The 23,039-nt window shown below is 35.9% G+C and overlaps 2 protein-coding genes, 1 long non-coding RNA gene and 1 other non-coding gene across 8 annotated transcripts in view; 2 read left to right on the plus strand and 2 right to left on the minus strand.

Annotated features, from left to right (window-relative positions):
- Window positions 1–1,945: 1,945 nt before the first annotated feature.
- On the minus strand, window positions 1,946–15,579 carry tia1 (TIA1 cytotoxic granule-associated RNA binding protein). 3 transcript variants are annotated; one of them, XM_087252891.1, is made up of 12 exons: window positions 15,364–15,579; window positions 14,324–14,420; window positions 13,874–13,972; window positions 12,409–12,463; window positions 12,194–12,281; window positions 9,748–9,823; window positions 9,496–9,604; window positions 7,825–7,920; window positions 7,575–7,659; window positions 7,349–7,487; window positions 6,474–6,619; window positions 1,946–3,428 (listed from the first exon to the last, which is right to left on the minus strand). In XM_087252891.1, the coding sequence occupies exons 1-12, from the start codon at window positions 15,390–15,392 to the stop codon at window positions 3,290–3,292; spliced, it is 1,158 nt and encodes a 385-aa protein (XP_087109017.1). In that variant the 5' UTR covers window positions 15,393–15,579; the 3' UTR covers window positions 1,946–3,289.
- LOC137490176 (uncharacterized) overlaps window positions 10,659–23,039 on the plus strand; it is a 331,069-nt gene continuing 318,688 nt past the window's right edge. The window contains exon 1 of the long non-coding RNA XR_015491863.2: window positions 10,659–10,709. This is a non-coding gene — a long non-coding RNA (uncharacterized LOC137490176). The remainder of the gene's footprint in view (window positions 10,710–23,039) is intronic.
- Window positions 15,819–15,889, minus strand: trnag-ccc (transfer RNA glycine (anticodon CCC)). The gene has a single exon. It is a non-coding gene; the product is annotated as a tRNA-Gly (tRNA).
- The window catches only part of tmem232 (transmembrane protein 232), a 32,726-nt gene continuing 25,897 nt past the window's right edge, over window positions 16,211–23,039 (plus strand). The window contains 3 exon segments of one of the 3 annotated variants that reach the window (NM_001100053.2): window positions 16,260–16,441; window positions 16,595–16,706; window positions 19,526–19,591. In NM_001100053.2, the coding sequence (NP_001093523.2) occupies window positions 16,308–16,441; window positions 16,595–16,706; window positions 19,526–19,591 (312 nt within the window). In that variant the 5' untranslated portion in view covers window positions 16,260–16,307. 3 annotated transcript variants of the gene reach the window in all.

Consider the following 23,039-nt stretch of genomic DNA (forward strand, 5'->3'; position numbering starts at 1 on the left):
GCCCTTCCATGTAGTGTGTAACACAGCTCTAAGTGAAGTGAAATATCCAGCTATAAGGCTTAAATCTGTAAGTGTACAGTGTTTAAAACTGTTGATTCATCTACAAAAGAGTTGACTCATAGTGCTTCAAACGAGTCTTCTTGATAACGAGTCATTAGGTGTTTCACTATGAGGTGACAACGAAACCAAGTAGTTGCACACGCAAACCCGGGAGATTTAAAACATGAGGCCCCGCCCTCTAACACAGAAAAGGAAAAACACACACCCACACATACAAACACAAACACGCCAGTCTAATGAAGTGGCAATGTGCAGATGGATATTATTGAGTCTACCCAAAGATGAAACCTCAGCATTAGCCCAGCCTTGAGCAGTTTAGGTGCTTCTTTCATCAAAATCAGGTGAACAGTGAAGGAATTACAACAGTTTGCATATGTGCCTCACACTTGTTAAAGGTCCAAAAGTAATTAGATAATCGGCTTTTAAGCTGTTCCATGGCCAGGTGTGTGTTATTTACTCATTATCCCAATAACAATTGAGCAGACAAAATGTCTAGAGTTCATTTCAAGTGTGCTTTTTGCATTTGGAATTTGTGAGTCAACTCTCAAGTTGACAGAGATCCAAAGACTATCTAGTGAAGCAAGCCATCATTAGACTGAAAAAACAAAACAAACCCATCAGAGAGATAGCAAAAAACATTAGGTGTGGCCAAAACAATTAGAATTCTTAAAAAGAAATAACGCACCACTGAGCTCAGCAACACCAAAAGATCTGAAGACATCAGAAACAACTGTGGTGGATGACCAAAGAATTCTTCCCCTAGAGAAGAAAACACCTTTCACAACAGTTGGCCAGATCAAGAACACTCTCAGGTTTAAGTGTGTCAAATGTCAACAATCAAGAGAAGAATACACCAGAGTGAATACAGAGGGTTCACCAAAAGATGTAAACCATTGGTGAGCCTCAAAAGCAGGAACGCCAGATTAGATTTTTTAAAAAGCCTTAACAGTGCTGGAACAACATCCTATGGACAGATGAGACCAATATCAACTTGTACCAGAGTGATGGGAAGAGAAGAGAATGTTGAAGGGAAAAAAACTGCTTATGAACCTTGGCAGTGAAGCATGGTGGTAGTAGTGACATGTCATGGGCATGTATGGCCGTCAATGGAACTAGTTTTCTTGTGTTTATTGAGGATGTGACTGCTGACAAAAGCAGCAGGATGGATTCTGAAGTGTTTCAGGCAGAATTTTCTGGTCATATTCAGCCAAATATTTCAGAACTCATTGGACGGCACCTCACAGCGCAGATGGAGAATGACCCAAAGCATACTGCAAAAGCAACCAGAGTTTTTCAAGGGAAAGAAGTGAAATGTTATGCAATGGCCAAGTCAATCGCCTGACCTGAATGCGACTGAGCTTGCATTTCACTTACTGTAGACAAAATGGAAAGGAGAATGCTCCAAGAACAAGCAGGAACTGTAGAGAGTTGCTGTAGAGGCTTGGCAGAGCTCCACCAGGAATGAAACCCAGCAGCTGGTGATGTCTATGCGATTTAGACTTCAGGCTGTAATTGACTGCAAATGTTTTGCAACCAAGTATTAAAGAGTGAAAGTTTGATTTCTAATAATTATTCTGTCCAATTACTTTTGGACCCTTAACAAGTGGGAGGCACATATGCAAACTGTTGTAATTTCTACACCATTCACCTGATTTGGATGTAAATGCCCCCAAATTAAAGCTAACAGTATGCAGATAAAGCACATCTTGTCAGTTTCGTTTTAAATCAATTGTGTTGGTGTAGAGATAAAAATGTTGGAATTGAGTCGATGGACACATTTTTATGGACCTAACTGAACATGTATAGGCTATCATCACAACTGATTCAATTCATGTTGTAATCCAAAACAATCCAGTTCAAGGATATAAAAGGACAAAGAGATATGTTGGTTCGCATCTGCATTTTAATGGGACAAAGCAAAAACACGTAATAAGATGAACATTATCAAAAAACCCTCAAAACAAAGGTTTTAATTTATTCGTAGGCACTGCCTATGTTTAATGGTCATCAGTTATTTTCAAATGAAATCAACTCAAATAAGGCAACACAATTGGTCTCGTCTATTAAATGGGCAACAGTGCAAAATTCTGATCCACCCAGGTTTCTTGTCTTGATACTAAATACTTCATTAAAAAAAAAAAAATCAGCATTTTCATTTTATACACAGAATTATCGCAGTTCTAACAAAATGTTCAGTGCTGCAGAAAAGCAGCAAATTATTCTCCTTGAGTTCTCTGTAACAATCCTTAAAACCATATGGACCAGCATTTAACAGAGCCGCTAATGCCGTAGGAGTTGCAATGAAGCCCAAAAACCTTCCCCAAACCCCCTCCCACCCACCGACCTACCTACAAATCAAAAAAAGCAAGCAAGCAAGCATCCATAATCAACATTTGAGTTTTCTTTATATAGCGTCCCAACAGTTGAACACAGTTGTTTGGTTATTTACATACAGAACGGTATACTGTACTTAGAAGCCCTCAAAAAAACTGGAATGCAAAACAATTTAAAATACCTAAAATTTGCGTAACATCAAATTCTTGTGAAAACGTATTAATATTGTGCAATATTTATCTGCCCTCAAAGAAAAAATGCGGCAGTCATCCCTGCAATTGGTTTAGTTTGAGAAATTGAATGTCTAATTAAAAAAATACAACAGTTGACATCCATTTTATTCATTTTATAAACAAACTAAAAAAAAAAAAAGGTTGACATTTCACACGATTCGTTGGTGTCATCGCTCCTCTCAAAAAGACAAATTTTGCTTTTAAAATGGCAAGTCCAAAAAACAAGAAAGGCAAAGCTTCATATATTACAATATCAGCAGCTGAAATCGCTCGAAACAAACCAAAAATAAAGGCAAAATGAAAAAAGTTGCAGTTATTGTTGATTTTATTCATTTATAGTTAAAAATGGCATAGTCCTCTCCGAATAAGTCAGCCGGACACCAGGCCAGAGACTTGGGGATTTGTAAGGGTGTGTGTGTGTTTGTGTGAATACGTTTGTGTATCAGGGTGTGATGTTTAATCCGGGTGTAGGGCAACCCGACCCCACAATGACGAGCAAGATCTGCCTCAAAGTCTCAAATTACAGGTGGAGGACGAGGGAGAAAAACAAAAAAGAAAAATGGCACAGCGCCTCCCCCAGGCCAGGCATATCTTGACGTGTGTTTGAGTGTGTAGATCCCTGCAGTGGCCGCAGTGGAGTGCTAGAGTCGTCAATCGCCCCATCAGTGTGTGTGGTATCCTGCAGTGCCCATGGTGGACTGGTTGGCCAGGACGGTCCCGTTGACTCCCTGCGCAGGCTCTACGACACCTCCGTTGCTCACGGCACCCACACCAGCCCAGCCCGCACCAGCCTGTAAGTGACTACAAAACAATGGAGCTGTTGGCTGGTGGCATTGAAAAGCACAATTAAGATGTAAAGAGTTCACACTTAGATATTGCTTGATAATAGTAGCAGGTTTGACATGCTGTCCCGGGAAAGAACCCTGAGCTCGCAGATATCTGAGCCCCACTTGGTCAATGAGCATGTAAGGGGGTATGAGAACCGGTAGTTCAAGAGCTCCCCCTGGTTAAGGAGGAAAATAAGAGAGTAGTTTTAAGCTGCGGTCACACTAGAGTTTGTGAGTGCAAAATACTGTCATGCGTCACTTCGAAAAGGGGCAGGATTGAACAAGATTAGACTTTAAAAAAAGCGAGTGATTGGTCCATGTTTTAAATTCCTGTCCAGGGAGGTCATTTTGATCCTCGATTGGTCTCACACAGTCATGTGATGTGATTTTGCAGTTCATCAAGCTTGAACTTTCCAACACAGCGATCTGCGAAACGATGCACGAGCTTGCGTTTCCAGTCTGACGCATTGCGTGCGTATGAATGAAAGTCTACGGCGAGAAAAGTCCAGTGTGACCAAGGCTTTAGACAGGCTACTTATAGTGAGTTTGAATTAATCTGATTAGTTTACTAATGATTAAAGATGAGACCAGCTACGATCAATCATCATGTGCTTCTTTCAAAATGAGCTTGTGAAACTTCACTTAGCAGACACTTCTTGTGAGGATTTATGTCGTGTTCTTCACAATACTAGAATTTTGGTCTTAATCGTTACTGTAATTTTATAAACATCCACTGTCCTGCTAATTTTTGAGCAGATACTCAAACACAGCTGATTGGCCATTTTGTTCACATGCTCAACAGAAATAGCTTTGACTGGCAGTAAGGACATTAGTTCACTGCCCGCACCTTCACGACCAATTACAGTTATTTCAGCTGAGCACGTGAACACAATCTGTGCTTACATGCACACTCAATGGCACTTAAATGTTAGCGGAATATGGAATTATTTAAAGATTTTAAATTTATGTACAGAGTGGTAACAAAATTCCAGTATCGTGACAACAAAAGTGACGTCACAAGATACTGATCATGTGACTGGCTTTAAAGAAATGCACTTGATGTTAGTGAAGATCCCAAATGTTAAATTTAATTTAAAGCCAAGACTAGATTTGCCATATATTTAATGAAGTAATTGTGTATTTAAAGCTGTATTGTGTAGGGAAGGATTGGAAGAAATACATTATTGTACATTATTTACTGTACTAGTAATGTAGACCTTTTAAAGGTATTAAAGAGGCCATGTAATACATCTTTATTGTTATCAAATCAACAGCAATTTTTCATTTACCTTTTATTGGTGTGTGACGTACTTAGGCTCGTTTCTTATACAATTATCCCGGTTAGAATTTAACAATGTTAATGAAGCGCTATTTGTGCAGTTTTGCCTCTAATAGATGAAACTATAGATGACAAGATTATTTGAAAAACACATTTAATTGAATACATGTTATTGTTTTATTGAACAAATGTACCTCTCCATTGTATCCTCAGAGACCCAAAAATGTTTGATGATTTGACATTATGATCACATGTTAGAACATGCAGATGATGAGATATTTTTCTGCTATTTAAAAAGGTCAAATCCTGCTAAAAGGATTTTAAATTTTACATTTACACCATGCAATATCTGCCAGCCATTGAGACGTCCTGACTGATTTGCTGTGTATAATTTCATGGTGAATCAAATACAAAACCTTTGTTTGTCTTTCAGAACCATAATTACTGATTGCAAATAGCCTGTGCGATATGGCAAAAATGCAGTCTCAATAATTATTTTCCATATTGTACAATGATGCTATACATTTCGATACAAGTTGATAATGCTTCCAGATTTAAAAGAGTACCCCGAGAATTACTAAAGCCACATTAATTAGAGGGTGCATTAAATGGCATAACATTTTCTGCCAATACATTTTCTGTGGCTGAAAATTTGGTACATCTCTAACATCAACACACTTCTAGATTCCCATTGTTGCACATTTCTGCTGTGTTATTGGCACTTAGGCCCCGTTTACACTAGAGCGTTTTACTTTTAAAACGGCGTTTTAGAATGAAAACGATCTGTGTCCACACTAGCGTTTCACCCAGCGTTTCTGAACAGCTCTCCATCTACACCAAAACACTGAAAACGCACATCATGTGACTAAAAACACACTCTCAGGCAAGAGCTGCAGCCTATCTACCCAGGTGAGAGCTCTGCTCATCGGACTGCTTATTAAGAATCTCTCGCTGGATCTCACTATATTTTTTAAACGTGACATTTCATTCATCTTGTCTATATCTAATGACATATTCCCCGACTTTGGTCATTGGAATCTATTACTTGTTCTCAGGTAACGTGTTTTGGCTAAGCGCAAAGATAAGTTATTAATGTAACCACGTAGCCTACATTCTGTATATTGACTGATCACTTGCCTTTATTTCCTATAATGTATAAATTAGAGCTGTTTTATACATTATAGTAGCAAAAACTAAATGCACCTACTATTTTATTTACCAGCCAATCCAGGCATGTTACAAGCAAAATACAAAAAAAGATGAATGAGATTAATATTTATATAAAAACATGTTTTTAATAAGTTGTTTGTTAATTCAACTTTAATATAACTGTTTGACATTTGACCACACGTTTCATTTTATCAGTTCAAATGTTGAGCAGTCTTAAGTTATAATTAAAACAGGTTTATACTTTTTTTGCATATAGCAAAGTATGTAAGGGTTCATCAATGGATCTACCTCAGAAAAATCGCAGAAATTAAACTTGACACCATCTACATTCGTGTTTTCATTATCCTGCTAAATGAGCGACTCTCTAACATTAGAGGCCTACATAATATTACATGCACATTGTATCTTGCAGACAAATGAAAATTAAATCTGTAGTTACACAAGGTATATTTTCAAGCCCAACTAGCACCAAAGTAGTCAATGATTCATCCAATTGTCTGATTGCATGACACTCACAGCAGCCTCAAACTTTTTCAAAACATTAAACAAAATGAAACCACGTAATCTTACTTGAAGCCCTGCTGATTCCAGGCCTGTCCGTACACGCCGTAAGTGGGTACCTGCCAGCCATTAGGGACATACTGACTAATTTGCTGTGCGTTGCCGTACCATTGTCCCCACTGGCCGTATGGTTGCGCAGCAAAACCAACTTTACTCTGCTAGAAAATAAAAAAGAACAGAACATAAAACAGAGTCAGGGTTTCTGCAGGTTCCACAGAGTCAAAATAAAGACATTAGGGTCTTTAAGATTATTATGAATTAAATGTTAACTAAATTCCAAAGATATTTTTCTAATGTCCTAGTTGGCCCTGTGGAGAAAGAAAAAAATTAAATTATATATATATATATATATATATATATATATATATATATATATATATATATATATATAAAATTAGATAGATAGATAGATAGATTTTTTTTTTATTAATTATTAGCCACATATTTTAAATAATATCAAAAGAAGCAAACCCTATTTGTATACATACACTTTTTTTCAACAAACTTTCTTTAAAATAAGAACTTTTAACGAAGACAATTAAACCATATTGGTAAATAGGAGTTAAGAAAGAAAACTTTTAGTAAAACTTTTATTGAGATGGATTGTTGGTCACTGGAAAGGTGCTGGCCAGCTTGGGGTATCTTTCCACAGACATAAGAAAAATGAAAACTGGTTTAAAATAATTTAAGTTCTGTAACAAAATACTTCAGTCAGTTTAAGACATCAATACTTAAAAAAAAATACGGACACCCTGTGATTTAATTAACAGCAAATATTTTTCATAACTAGATTAAATTTCACAAGATTCTCAACGCTCTTCTATATATTGCTAGAACACTTCTAAACTATATTTAAAATAACAGAAAAAGATACTCCTGCTCACCTGGGGTACCTGCACCTGCTGCATGGGGCTCACCATGTCTGTAGTCTCCTTACCCCAGTAACATTTCACTATGTGACCTTCTAAGGACGTACCGTTTACCGACACTATCGCATGAGCTGCACTTTCATGAGAGTTGAACCTGCAAATATTAAGAACACTCTTAGATCAACCTAATTTAAGAGTTTAAGCATAACTACAACATCCCATTTTAATAGCATTGACATACCGCACAAACGAGTAGCCTTTGTCTGGGAATACTCGAACTTCCATGATTTGGCCAAAAGGGGAAAATGTTTGTCTCATGAGTTGTTCTTCAGGGGTAGAAAAATGAGAGAAGTTAAAAATTACTTTCCATTCATACTGGATTAAATTTAATAAAGTTGCATAAAATTGTCCAGCTTCAACTTTACAAAAGGGTAATATCAATCAAATCTGGTACAAGTCGTTTCAGGTTATAGCCTACAGCAAACACTAACCTGTAAGGCCTGTAGTGACTCCACCACAATAGACAGTGCAGTTGCTGGGACTGGACTGATTCACTACTTCATCAAACGACAAGTGCTTGGTGTTCGCTGTGAAATGCATTCAACAAATGTGGATTAACCTCTTTGCTCATTTCATACACTAATTCATTATCACTAGTCTCTGGAGTTTTTTTTAAAGATCGATTATACACTTATTACAACACAGCAGTATTTATGCAACGATTCCAAACATGCTCTTGCACGTACCATAATAAACGCTAAACCTGAATGACATCTTGACATGCCATACCGGAATTGAACGAGAACTGACTTCTAGTGAAAAATTACTTGGGTATTTCATCACATCAACGCTTTGCGTAATCTAATTTAACATGGGAATTAGTGCAACAAAAGCCCTGCAAATTACTTTTAACTGTTACTTATCATTTATCAAAAAAAAAAAAAAAAACTGAACTCTAGATTTTAAAGATTTGCTTTGCCTCAAATATAGAATAAGGTTTATAATAATGATGATAATAAAAGTAATATATAAATATTTACATTTGAAAAGAATATATAAATAAAATTAAGTGTGTCTGTATATTTATATAAACAGTTTCCAACTCGGAAAGCCAACAATTTAAAAGTTCAAGACACACTCAAGGACTTTTGAGATTAACAAATTTGTGCTTGAGCATCAGTTATGACAACATTAGCACCTGTTAGCTTTAATTGTGGGGAAAAGTGGATAATTTTGAGCTTTTTTCAGCTAATTTCATCTTCCGAGTTTAAAACAATTTTTGGGGCAAGATCAAAAATCGGTGATGTAGCGTGAATCTGCTAGTGGAGTGATGACACGTCTGATTCTCTTTATAATTCATAGCAGAGTTTTCTTATCCTGTGAGAAGACCCTGCTTCCTAATTATTCATGAGAGCATGTGCTTTCTGAATGCAAGGCAGACCTGCCAAGCTGTGAGAACAAGTCTACATATGACAAGCAGTATTTAGCCATTTAGGGTCATAAGTGTTTTTTTCCATGATTATTGGGGTTTGTTGCATGCGTTTCCCCGTGATGCTGTCAGAGACGATACAGCAAACCTTTTTATGTTCATCAACCATTTTTGTCGGGAGAGCTGTACCAGAACTGGAGAGTGGCAGTGTCTTTAATCAGTTGAGGTTGTTCCCATTCAGACACATGGCCTATCCATGCTGCTGTGTTCGCACGTTTAAAATCCTTCAGATTACCAGCAGGTTGAATGGTTGGAATAGACAGGCCAAGAGATCTGATGCACTGCTATTCAGACCCCCTAGCTTTTCGCGATTGCTGAATTCAATGCAAAAAAATAAATAAATAAAATATCGACAAAAAGTCGAAAATTAATATAATTAATATTTCTTTGCACATTAACTTTGTAAACTATAAAATCATGCTTCTCCAGTTTGTCTCATTTTGTGAGCCAACTGACAACATCAGTTCCCTCTCCTCTTTCTCCCCTGCTCTGCTAACCACGCCCACTCCTCCCTCTGCTCACAGCGCTGCACACCCATTATGATCCTTTTTTTTTTTTTTTTTTTAATTCTGAGGTAGACTTGAACCAAAGGGGAGAGAGTTTCATGGCCCTTCAGCACAAGTTAGGTTAGTTTCTCATGGTAACAGCTGGAAACAAATAAAGTTGAACACACTTTCATAAGTGGCTTTAGGTGCTGGCGGTTTTCTTGTAGCCCAGTTGGTCCTGATTTGCCGGCCACCCAACCACTGACCTCCCATCTGCTGAATGGCATTCTCCGCATCCTGTAAACAAAAACAAATGCGAACTTCAGTGCACAACAAAAAAATAGGAGCTTTTGGGATTTGCATTTAAATGCAGATGTTCCACACCCTGATTCTACTTCAGTGAAAACCCTGTATTTCCTGATGTAGGGATTGTGACTCACCCATTTGTTGAAGAATGAAACAAAACCATAGCCTTTTGACTTCCCCGTCGCCATGTCTTTCACTACACGTGCATCTCTTAAGGAAGAGAGAGAGGAAAGTCAGGAATGTTGATCACATATTTTATGTCTTAAAATAAAAACTAGCACCATCAGAAAACAGTTATAAGAGACCGTTACTATTTAATGAGATGAAAATCATGTTAGAAAACCCGTAAATCTACAGTAAGGTTGTATTAGTTAAAGATCCCCTATTATGGGTTTTTGAAAATTACCTCCCATGTAGTGTGTAGGTTTAAACCTGAAAGTGCAGTGTTTAAAACTATTAATTCATCTATAAAGAGTCGACTCATAGTGCTTAAAATGAATAGTCTTGATAACGAGTCTTTCCAATATGAAACTTAAGCCCCGTCCAATTGTTGCAAGCACAAACCTGGGAAAATTTAAACCCGCAGCCCTGCCCACTAACACTGTAGCAGATCCCAGTTGAATCAAGTCGTAAAGACTTGCGTGGTGGAGTTAAAATTGTGTGAGTTTTCCGTGATAAATAACAAAACGGGAGGATTGTGGTAGATGGGTCGGAAATACGAGAGACTTTCTGGAAAAACAGGTGTTGGCAGGTATGTTCACACATACACTAAGCAATCTGACTACTTCAATATTGTTGATAAGCCGTGGTGGTAATTTCACTTAAACCTGGTTTTTACTTCTGTGTCAAGTGATGGGCGTAACCCACGGCGAATACAACACACGTAGCTGTGCATTTATACTTCTGCTCGCCGTTTCGTTTGTTCTGCAATAACGCTTCCATAACGCTAGTTGGCAGTGAAGTGTTAATGTTCCTCTGTGTCGAGTTTCTTCACTGGTGTTTTGTTTTTTCTGAACGCTTCTTTAATGTACAAGTGGCCCAAACTCGCTCATTTTGAGGCAGGAACCGGCGGACGTGCAACAACTTTAACCATGAGGTAAACACACAACAAAACTTTCCATCCGGAGCTCTTTCACGGGACTCCACATTTATAAACAATCACTCCGTCGGTCTCGTGGACGATTTCTATTTTGGCTTCTAGCGTTTATGAAAAAACATTAATCGAGATAAAACAATTATTGCATCGTACCACCCCCTTTCAAGTGTTCACCTGAAAATTACTAAAAACATGTACTGTAATGTAATTTTTGCAGCATGGGATGAGCATCATTCATTGATGTGCATTCGAATCATTAATGTTTTTAAAAGCACAAAAGAGATTGCATGGTGTGGTGTATATGCGCTCAGCTTAGTCTCAGAGACCAAGTCATCTTAATGCGAGCGCTTTAATGGTCAAATACATGCAAATTTGTGTCAAAATGTGGTGTTTACTAATTATTTATATTAGGGTTGCACGGTTTACCAGTACTATGGTAGTATCGTGATACTTTGGCTCCAAAATACTGCCAGTGCTGCTGTAGTTTGTAAACAGTAGTATCGTCATTAACGGTCTATCCAAAAATAGTAAGAAGAAACATTGAAACAATTTTTGACCACTTAATTTAGCCTAATTGTGTTGGAAAATGTTCTTTCTGTAACATTTCATGAGGTATAATTTATATCTTTATTTTAATGTATTTTAATATAATTTTTGCTAGTCAGTCATCTACAAAAACAAACAAAAAAAACACTTTAGGTGAAGTGATGTGCAAATAATACTTTTATCAATAACAAGGGAATTATGAATTAACTTCAAATATGCCCATTATAACATATAAAACCGTTTTTCTTCTTATTCTTTTTATAATTTAAGTTACGAATTACAGTATCGCAATACTACTTGGTATCGTGATACTTCAACTGGTATAGTATTGTAACATGAATTAATGGTATCGCGACAACCCTAATTAATATTAACCCTCATTTATGTAATAAACAAACGAGTTGAGAATCAAAAGACGTGAAAGTGAAACCATAAATCACAACAGTAGTTTCTTCTGCAGACAATCAAAAAATATATATTGCTTAAGGGAGGGGGGGCTTATAATATTGACCTTAAAAAGGTTTCAAAATATTTAAACCTGCTTTTATTCCAGCCAAAATAAAGCAAATAGGACTTTTTCCAGAAAAAAAAATACTGTAGGAAATACTGTGAAAAATTCTTTGCTCTGTTAAACATCATTAGGGAAAATATTTATAAAAAATAAAAAAATTACATGAGGGTAATAATTTTGACTATATAACTTTTAATAAACATGATTACGATTAGGACCAAAATAATCATGATTATGATTTTTCCCCATAATAACGATAATTATAATTATGTATAAAACTACTTTTGTTTGACAAAGCAAGACAGAGTCTCTCAACACAATTTTAATGTAACATTTTACTTTACATTTATACTTTAATCTTAATGTTTATTATAATCACAATTTATAAAATAAATAATTATAAATAAAACTATGCATTTTAACTTACGATATCCTGCCAAAAGGTGCAAAGGCAGCTCTGATGTCATCAGTGGTGATTTCTGGACTGAGGTCTCCAACAAAGACGTGGAAATGATCTAAGGACACCAGACAAAAGATACTTGAATTAATGACACACCCATTATAATATTCAGACTAAATGCTAAATATTATCAACCAATCATTGTTTGGGGATATTATAGGAATCAAGAAAAAAACACTCACTGCTTGTGTCTTTTTTCTGGCTGCTTGGTGATGTTGCCCAATTGACCTTTACCTCCTAGAGAAGAGGAGTAGAGAGAGAAAATATTGAGAGAAAAAAAAAATTATACAGACATGGTCATGTTGCTGTTTTCCATTTATCTTCTTAACACAATAGCTGTGTGAATGTGCAGCAGAGAAGAGGGAGACCTGACCATAAACATTTCTTACTTCACTATTCTAGTCTGAAATTGTTTGAATAGGCGAAAAAGTTGTACAAAAAAAAAAAATCTAAATAACAATGGACTTGCAAAACAAGATACATTACCTACTTCTAATACTACTCAAATCTTACTTCATTAGCTGTTGAAAATATCATATTTTGAACTGAAATCAAATGGCTGATTTTACTGTACTGTTTAATCTAATGGTAATCTAGATATTTGATGTAATATGGATTGTTCTTCCAAATTTAAAGTCAATAAGATGACCCCTTAAATTAAACATTTTATTCAGCAAATCAGTCAAAATATTTATTAGTTCCCTAATATGATGCAAATTACAAATCTACTTTCAAACATTGATGAGAAATTATACTTAATATATTTACATAATATTACAAATATTACCACCAACTTATCTAGCATATGTTTTTACACCGTGGATGCCCTTCCAGCCACAACTCAGTACTGGGAAACAGGAATTATTCATTTATAACAATATTCCAGAATAATATGGTTTTACTACATTTTTCTTTAACAAACTGTTTTAAAATCTTTTTGATCCCATAACTTGGAATGGTAATATTCAGCAAGACATCTTAAATATTATTTATGAACTACTAAGATGACAAGACCGCACGTGAGTGTGGGTGTCATTTATAGTGTTTTTCATAATGTTGCCTTATGTATTTTGGATGTGGTGATGGTTTGTGGTAAATCAAATAAAAACTAGATGAATTATAGAATTAAATAAAATTAAATTAAGAGCTTTAAAGAGGTGCCTCTTTATGTGGATGGACTATTATTAATATTACAATATTTTGTTAAATCAAATAATAAATCAAATTTCTTATGGGAGGAGAATGATTTTTTCCCCCTATATAGTCCATTTTTTGGGATTTAAATAATTACAATGGTCCTGCTTTACATTTTTAATTTTCATAGCATCCGAGAATCCAAACAACGTGCAAATATTGATAAATAATCCCATGGCAGGTGTTTAAACATAAAATTATTATTGAATTGCCTCTTGTTAAAGTTAAAATAGTGACAACGAGAAGGGAATTTTCATGTGCCAATGACATCATATTGAAATATAGGTCTATAGGTCACCATCTCAAAATCTCCTTTTTAGTTCACACTATGCATCCAGTACACAAGCTAAATATTGACCTCAAAATCATGTGGTCAAGTTTAATACACATAAGATTTTAACAGTCCCACCCTCCCGTCCCAGCCCAACTCACCCTGTAGATACGATAGCTTACCTTACCCATTATTTTACGCCCATTCATGGCTGCGAGTGAGGCCGCTGCGTGCCTATGTTCGAAGAACTCCACAAAGCAGTATGGATCGTTACCTGCCGTCTGAAAGCAAACAAGTACAACTAGACATCAAATCAATTTCTTATAACAAGTCTTTGAAAAAGAAACCTTGTTAATATATAACATTAAAGGGGGAAATAAGGTATGGCTTTTAAACATTACTAAAAGAGCATTTCAATATGGGCACAGTGTGTGTGTGTGTGTGTGTGTGTGTGTGTGTGTGTGTGTGTGTGTGTCTGTGTATATATTTATATACACACATACACACATACATACATACATACATGCATACATGCATACATGCATACACACACAAACATGTGTGCCTGTCTGTTTGTGGATCACAATGATGGTCAAAACCTTGCATTAATATACGTGTTAAAATATACTCACATCGACAATCATTTTACAGCTCTTGCAGGGGCCAATCTGACCAAAGAGCTGCATAATAAGGGCCTCGGTCACATCTCGAGACAGGTTTCCGACATACCTGCATTTAAAATAAGTTTTAAAATTAAAAAGGAGGATAAACAAATAAGAGTGAGTGGCCTGTTGAATTCAAGAAACCTTTATTTAAATCTATAATCTGATACACTAATTATAGGGGTCCAGGCACGCACTATGTGGCATCTTCAAGTACCTGAATCAAAATGATCCGCCTAATCTACATTACAAAAGAACTCGGTAGGCATGAGGACCCACGGGCCGCTACTTAACCTTAAAAACCTCATTAGCCATCCGGCAACGAGCTGCTTATTATTATCGTATGTACAGGTTTCAAACAAAGACATGACAAAACAGCAGAGGAGCACGCACGAGCGCGCAGCCAGCAACAAAAGCCCTCACTGTCGGATACGAGCAGTCTGATAAGACCAAAATAAGAACCATTTTAACATATATAATCTATATTTACATTCGGGCTGAGTGTCAACAGTTTAACCATTGTGCGTTATAAATACATATCTGAACGCATGAGACGGATTCTTTGTCTACCAAAGCTGTAAAGACAATGAGCTTTCAGTAAGTACAAGGCAACTTCACGCACTCAAACACAGACAGCAGTGTGCGAGTGTGTGTGCTCGCGCCGTGCTCTGGCCTCTAAAGGCCTGCTGCAATTATCCAAATTAACTCACTAACTAGCACATGGTGTGCGAGATGCTTTAAATCACACGACTGGCCTTTGTCTCCCGATATTGAGCCCTAAATCTAGTGTGAATTTTCATTCCAGCATTCAGGGCTTTTGTTTGGGGCTCAGATTTTACACGTCTGCTTTGTGGTTGTAGTTCCTTTAGCATCACAGTCAGGACTGCTTAGAGCTGCCGTTACGTGTCAGTTAAGAGAAATGAGTAAGCAGAGAGTGTTTTTAAACTATGGCTTGGCATGATGTGAAGTTGGCTGTCTAAAGTACTAGAGTATAATGCCGATATACGTACAGGGTCTTGGGCTGCTCGTCGTCCATCATATTTTCCTGATAGAATTAAGACACCGAACCCTGAGAGAAACTCCTCTTGTGTCGATTGTGAGATGATCTCGCGTTCCACCCGTGTCTCGCTTTTTCCAGTGTTGTTACCCTCGTTGATCTCCGTCAAACCTGTTATAATGAGAGTAAATGTGAAATGCCGCCTCGGCTGACTCCAGTTATGAACAATGGAAAGGCGACATAAGATGGCGGAGGAGCCGGACCGGAAATGCAAGCGCGCATGCGCGTACCAAGTACAAAGCGCACAAAAAAGCAAGCTTTGAAAATGTGCTCAAATGCTAAAGCACTGTTTATTAAACCGTAACTTTTGTTTTGTGCATTACATTGCTAGTTTAGACGTGTAACGTTACCAGATGTAATATGATTTAAAAAGGTAGGAGACTACGTAGATTCGTGACAAAAAGTCAGTGCGCCGCCCGGGAATCGAACCCGGGTCGCAAGAATGGGAATCTTGCATGATACCACTACACCAGCGGCGCTCGATGAAAAGGGGAGTGAATGTCCCTAATAATTGATGATCAAACCATGAAGGGAATATTTCAGGAAGGGATTTTTTTAAGTAAAATTGTCAAAATTACGCTTTCCCCGTGGAGACTGCTTTTTGTCTAATTATGAATTGTGAATTATTAGATCAGAAACATGTTAACCATTGGATTTTAAGGTGGCAGAAAATAAATGTATAATACAAAATTAACGTTTCGAGCACAGTCTACGTTTAGGACATTTGCATCGCAATCAATTTGAAAGATTGTGTATATTCTAATTTAATAAAATAAAATGTATTTTAATTATATGGTGTTGTTGACAAAGTAACCATGGCAACCTTTCAACTAGGTTTTTGCGTTGTGTGCTTTTTTATCAACGTACAGTGTCTGGTTGACTGCTGAATGTATCAGTATGCCTATACTCAAAATTCCTATTAAACATCATTTAGGAATAGTTTCTCAATCTCAACTCGAACAATTAATAAAACGCCACAGAAAAAAGAAAGAAGAAACTGGAAATGTTACTGCAAGAAAAAAAATCAAAAGGTAGGTATAAAAGTCAAAAGGTAAGTAAATGATTTGTTAATATCCAAAAATAAACCATTTATCCATTCAACTATATTATTATTATTATTTTTAGTTGTAGTAGTAATGACACAAAACTGACAGTAAATAGGACTTTTCTTTCTTATTTTACAGAAATCCCCTTGAAACAACAGAAGACTTTATTGAAAAATACAATCAAGTACAAGGTAGCAAGGAGCAGGAAAAGTATGAAAACCTTGCAAAAGAATTCCTTTGTCGATGGAAGGTATTAAAATGTTTCACACACATTTATATAGAGGAAACATAATGACAAAGTAGGCTAATTCAAATCTACAATGCATTATATTAATACAGTATTACAATAAAAAAAAGATACACATATTATCCCTGTACATAAAACCCTCAATCGGTTTTAGAGCTTTATGAGCTTTTATGTTTAGTACTAAAGAAGGTAATTTTAAGAAAGATGAAAACCTGCAACCATTGACTTCCATTTCCAAATTAATACTATAGAAGTCAATAGACCCTTTCACACAAACAGACTTTTGGAAACGGACCATGTGTGAACAGGCCCTTTAAAAAAAAATAATGGTAAATTTGTTCTGCCGGAAAGAGAAGTTGTAACATTACAATTTCCCGAATGCTGCTCTGTGTGAACCAAGCGGCAACCTCCCAAACTTCCTTTGGGAAACCCGTATGGAAGTAACTAAAACTGCAATTCATTGATTCGCCTTTGGGGGTTGGGTCCAGGAAATCCAGATGATTTCTGACTGAAATGGTATATTTGCCAGTTTTACAGCTGATAAAAACATGTTTACAGCCTGGTATAAAGATGGTTTTAGTCCATATAGCTAATACCCTTCATGACAACTGTGAAGAGGGTGATTTTTTTTTTATAACTCAACCGTTTAATTTTATTAAGTCTGCATAATTAAGGGCCCCACTTAAGCGACAGCTAGGTCTCACTGCTCGCCATCTCGTCACCTCAGCTGATTCCGGCTGATTAGCAACTGAACTCGGCATATATATATCTAATTTTTTTGTTGTTTTATGTGGCTTCACACAGTCAGTTGCTTTTTAAAATTATTTCCTACAATTATCAGATACTTCAGCATGCAGTGTGCACTTAATTGTTCTCACAAACCATTTAAATTGCCTCTATTTCCCAGGTGAGTGAAATTTTTATACATATCTATAAATGTATTTGTTTTACTTAAGATCATTTATCATATATAATTTTCTTTAGACCTGTAATGCACTTCAGAATCTGACAGATTGATTAGCTGTAAGCTATAAAACAGTCATCTGAAGCGTTGTCATATACAATTTTATGCTTAGGTTTCATCAATAGGCTTGCATTTACTAACACAGACTATATTTGAAGTGTTTGGAATTAATTTACGTTTTCTCCTTTAGAAAAACGGCATTAGAACAATGCTTAGTGGCTCGATGTAGTACAACAGCTTTTTTTTTAAGACTAAACACTTTATTGACTTAGTGTACAACCAAGCACATGCTGTCAGAACACAAACGAATCGCAGGTACTGAAGTATTAAGCATTTCGTCCTAAGAAAAGCCTGTCTAAGCAAAATGCAAGCAGGTTTCGCTCACGCTCCACCTTTATGCCCTTGTTTGCTGTTCGGCGGTCGGTGCAATGACATGCAAAAAAAAAAATGGCGACAGTTGGCAACACCTAAAGCTTCTTTTGTGTTCTTCAGAAACCTATGGGTGATGTTACGGATACTATGCCCATAACTTCTACAGTCTATAGTGTGAACAGAAGGAAATTTGTCAGAAACAATGCACTGACATGAGACGTCTACTCTACAGTTTATGAAAATAAAAGCCTTTGAATCCTTATCCAGACACTTTAAGCTGCTGCATGTTAATCAAATAACGTTTCTGGTGTCAAATGTGGGAAAAAAACTAATCATATGATTGCATGCAATAAATTGCATATGATAAACTGTCATGAAAGGCGAGGCAGTGGCGCAGTAGGTAGTGCTGTCACCTCACAGTAAGAAGGTCGCTGGGTTGCTGGTTCGAACCTTGGCTCAGTTGTTGTTTCTGTGTGGAGTTTGCATGTTCTCCCTGCCTTCGCGTGGGTTTCCTACTGGTGTTCTGGTTTCCCCCACAGTCCAAAGACATGTGGTATAGGTGAATTGGGTAGGCTAAATTGTCCGTAGTGTGAAGAAGCACTCTGGTCAGTCAGATTTAGGTTGCTTACAACACTGGTAGTCTTTTATTTTAAAAAGTATCTCACAAGCCGCAGCACACTCAGATATATCGGTAACACTTTGCAATAACAGTACATGAATAATGATGTATGAATATGTAAATATGTTATGAATTAATGATGAGTTAAGGTACGCACTAATCATGAATTAGCTTTAACTACAACATGCATACCTTAACTCATCATTAATTCATAATAAACTAATGTTTAGTTTACATGTTAATACATCATTATTCATGTACTGTTATTGTAAAGTCTTACCGATATATTTCCACATGCGTGTTTGAGATGCCTCAACCACGCAGCCTTCGGTAAGTAGATTTTTATTCTATCGTTATTTGGTCTGTCTCTGGGACAAATGCAGCTACATGAATGCTAAAGTTTTAAATAAAAGAAATCATCAACCACTTGACTCCCTTTATGTTTACAAACACAAGCATGACCATTTAAAGCTCATTTATAGTTAATGTCAGAATTTACGGTATTTTGGAAAGGATGTGTGAAAAGATCTTTTCCTTGCTTGTGTGAAAAGCACATATTTGAATTTACCAGTGAAGTTGTTCAGGAAATTTCCTGCACGTTTACCGGTATCACTGTGGGGGTCAACGGTTACAGGTTTCCAGTTTTCTTCAAACATATCCTCTTTTATGTTCAAATGATGATAAAACGATCAAAGATGTTTGGAACAGGTAAAGAGCGAGTAAATGATGTCAGAGTTTGATTTTGTTTTGTGAACTATCCCTTGAATGAAATTTGACGCATTTGTCCAGCCACGAGGTGGAGCCAAATCTCCATCTATAGAATACTGGACTAAAGTGTAGCGATTCTCTTTCTCTGTTTCTACTCAGCGCCTTGCAGGATTCACAGCTGCTGCTGGTAAAGGCAAACATGTTGATCTCCCTAGGGCCTGGACACAGCTTGGTCCGTGTATCATCCGTTCATTTGATTATTCCTTTTATTACGGAAAACGAAACATCAGAAAAACGATGAATATTTCGTTTTTCTGTTTATTCTGTAGGCAGAAAAAACGGAAACTCATCTGTTATTCTGCTTATTAATTTAAAACGAAATATTAAAACAAACACAAAACCAAAACGAAATAATGAGTCAAAAAATGGTCCGTGTACGTTTTGTTCATTTGTTTTCCATTTCATAAAGGAAATGGAGAAAACGGCCGTTTTTCCGTTTTTCTTTTGCTCACGAGAAAAACGAAAAAACGAGATTTTGGCTGGATTTTCGTTTTTTGGTTTAGGGTAGGAAAACGGATAAACGACTTTAAAATTCATTTTACACATGTAGGCGGTGCTGAAACGCCCACTTTCCTCTAATTGGTCAACCAAATCTGCGCTCGTGACGTCACCCTCAAAATAAAAGCCTTACACGCAGGCTTTTAATTATTATTATTTAATTATATATTAACTAAGTTTACATATTCTATCATTTGAACCACACACAGTTAGCAGGCTTACATTCATTGCGTATGTATGAATTAAATAAAAACGTAAATCAGCAGTATTCTTAGACATTTGTCATTAAAATAAGGTCATAGTTCACTGCCAAGCTTCTTGCTGCTGTGCACCTGATGCAGAGCAAAGATAGCCATTTCCGAGGAGCACCTGGTTTACATGATTATTTCAGAGCAAGGGCTTTATAATAATAATAATAATAATAATAATAATAATTATTATTATTATTATTATTATTATTATTATTATTATTATTATTATTATTATTATTATCAGTTACTAGTGTTTTTATTGTTTGGTGGGTTTTTTTTCTTTTTAATAGTTGTTAGCAGAACCAGAATAAGAACACTTTGGGCCCTGCTATAAAAACAAAGGGTACCATTTGTTTTCATTTATTTCTTCCTATTTTAATTATATATTGTAATTATTTATTTGATAATTAATACTATTTTATTGCAACGCCAAAGTAGGCCTGTCTTATTATTTTTTTTATTATTAAATTTGCTGTTATTGTAGGCTAGATGGCAGGCTTTAAATATTTTAAATAACATTTACTCATAACCTACTAATTCGAGAGCCGAACCTAAAAAAGTTTAAGTGCAATAAGCCTGTACAATAAAGGGAGCCGCAATGCATATTTCTAGCGCATTCTTTCACTCAACAATTATTGCTGGAATAATGAAATAAATTTCAAATTAACTAATTAAACACATTATAGTTGATAAAAAAAATTGTGTCTAGTAGTTCCGACAAACAGATGAGCTCGCTACATGTGCGTTGCGCTAATAATTTGACATTTGCTCTTCTTGAGAAAGTGCTACAGCGGGCCCTGCTATTTCACAAATAAGGTTAGTGATACGTATTTTAAATTAGTATTGCACATTATTCATTCATTTTCTTGTCGGCTTAGTCCCTTTATTAATCTGGGGTCGCCACAGCGGAATGAACCGCCAACTAATTTAGCAAGTTTTTACGCAGCGGATGCCCTTCCAGCCACAACCCATCTCTGGGAAACATCCACACATACACACACACTTATACAGTACGGACAATTTAGGTAGGCTAATTCACCTGTACCGCATGTCTTTGGACTGTGGGGAAAACCGGAGCACCCTGAGGAAACCCACGCGAACGCACTACACTACTGAATTAGACACACAATCTCAAAAAAAAAAACTTGATGCTTATTTACATTATCTAAACATGCAAATAATTTTCTTTAATTTGTAATAGGCCTATTGTCCCTCATTGCATAAAATAACCAGCCTTTGTATTCAATATGTTTGTAAATTGTCCATCCAGTTTGACGCAAGCTAAACAACATTTTGGCCTGGTTTGCTTATTAAATGAGTGATTTTCACGGAGAAACAAATCATACATCCACACAGTTTTGTATAGGACCTGTGTGAACAAAAATATACACTTCATCATAACCTATAGGAAAATGTATCTGTTTAGAACCAATTTTGTGTTGTATAATTAAAAATATTAAAAATACAATAAAAAAAAAAAGGAATAACATTTGAAGTGTAATGCTTCAAAGATTCAATACGCTGCATGCAGAGCCAAAACAAAAACTGGTTTGTTTGTTTAATAAAATAATAATATGAAATTAAAGTGAAATAGTTCCATAACCTGTATTATAACTGTAGTCACCCTAGATGACAAATCATCCGTTGCGCCGGTCAGTTTCACCTTTAATCAAGAATGTGCCAGAACCAAATGAGAATATTTACAGATTACCTCGGAATGAGACCTCGGTCTGTGAAGGATGCAGAACACAGAAACTCGTTGAGAATGGAGATGCATGTTAGATGTTTTATATCTCTTTAGATATTGTAAATAAACAACAAGTTTTTATAGAGATTGTGTCATGTCTTTTCTTTGACGCACGCGATGAACAGCCCCGAAAAGGCGCCTTTATTTAGCCTGTAGCCTAAATAATAGTTTAGATTTTATAACATATAATGTTCCATTACTTTAAATGTATAATGTTTTTTAATATTTATGGATTATATAAAATATATAGTTTAAGTAAATGCGCTCTGATCATTCAAGGATCATAATGCGTTGCATATTCTTCTTATTCTTCATTAGGCTTGATCCGTAAATTGTGTATTTTATGAACTGATCGTTTATAAGGACTAAGCTATTAATAACTGTAATTCCTCGAATGGAAAAGTCTTGATTAAAGAAAAAGAGAACTTAATTCGACATATGCATATAGTGCGCTTATTTCTGCGCGCATCACGCGCTTTACCGAATTACCTTTTTTATTTTTTATGCACTATAAATGCATCTGGCAGCACCGAAAAGAGCAAATGCCAAGTTATTAGCGCAGCGCACAGACAGCTAGCTCGTCTAGTCTGAACCAGGGGTTTTCAAACTATTCATTGCACACCGATCCCATTGCATTTTATTTAGGATAAACCACTTATTTAAAATTAATTAATTAAAAGGTGCGTACTCTCCAATACACCACTGAATTATAGTGTCATAATATTTAATAATTATAATTAAGAGACACCTGACCTCCATTTAATAAACAATTTATTTGCCATACTCTGTTAATTTGAAGTTTAAAGTTTAAATCATTCATGTTAAACTTAAATTATTTAAAAACTTAAAAAGACTTAAATTTAGTCATTTAATACATTTTAGGTCATAAGTTTGCATACATTGATCGTTGCATTTAGTAGGCCTATTCTGGTCTAAATAAGCTTTTTGCATCTTAGGTGTTTACACACACAATTAAGCAGTTATACGTACATTTAATGTTACTTTGAAATTACTTTTGATGTAATAAATAATCCTAAATAGTTGGAAGTGTTAACATATTCTTGAAATGTAGTTATTTTATAACTATGAAATTTATTACTAAACAAAGTGAATCATT

The sequence above is a fragment of the Danio rerio genome, chromosome 5 (genome assembly GCF_052040795.2).
Source record: "Danio rerio strain M-AB ecotype USA chromosome 5, GRCz13ab, whole genome shotgun sequence".
Classification (NCBI taxonomy): domain Eukaryota; kingdom Metazoa; phylum Chordata; class Actinopteri; order Cypriniformes; family Danionidae; genus Danio; species Danio rerio.

Excerpts from the sequence above, each read along its gene's own strand:
- tia1 (XM_087252891.1), bottom strand. The coding sequence starts at position 15,392 with ATGATGGACGACGAGCAGCCCAAGACCCT. Across the intron at positions 9,605-9,747 it reads TTTCATTCTTCAACAAATGG|GATGCGGAGAATGCCATTCA; the intron begins GTGAGTCACAAT and ends TTTTGTTTACAG. Across the intron at positions 7,488-7,574 it reads AAAGGCTACTCGTTTGTGCG|GTTCAACTCTCATGAAAGTG; the intron begins GTATGTCAATGC and ends TAATATTTGCAG.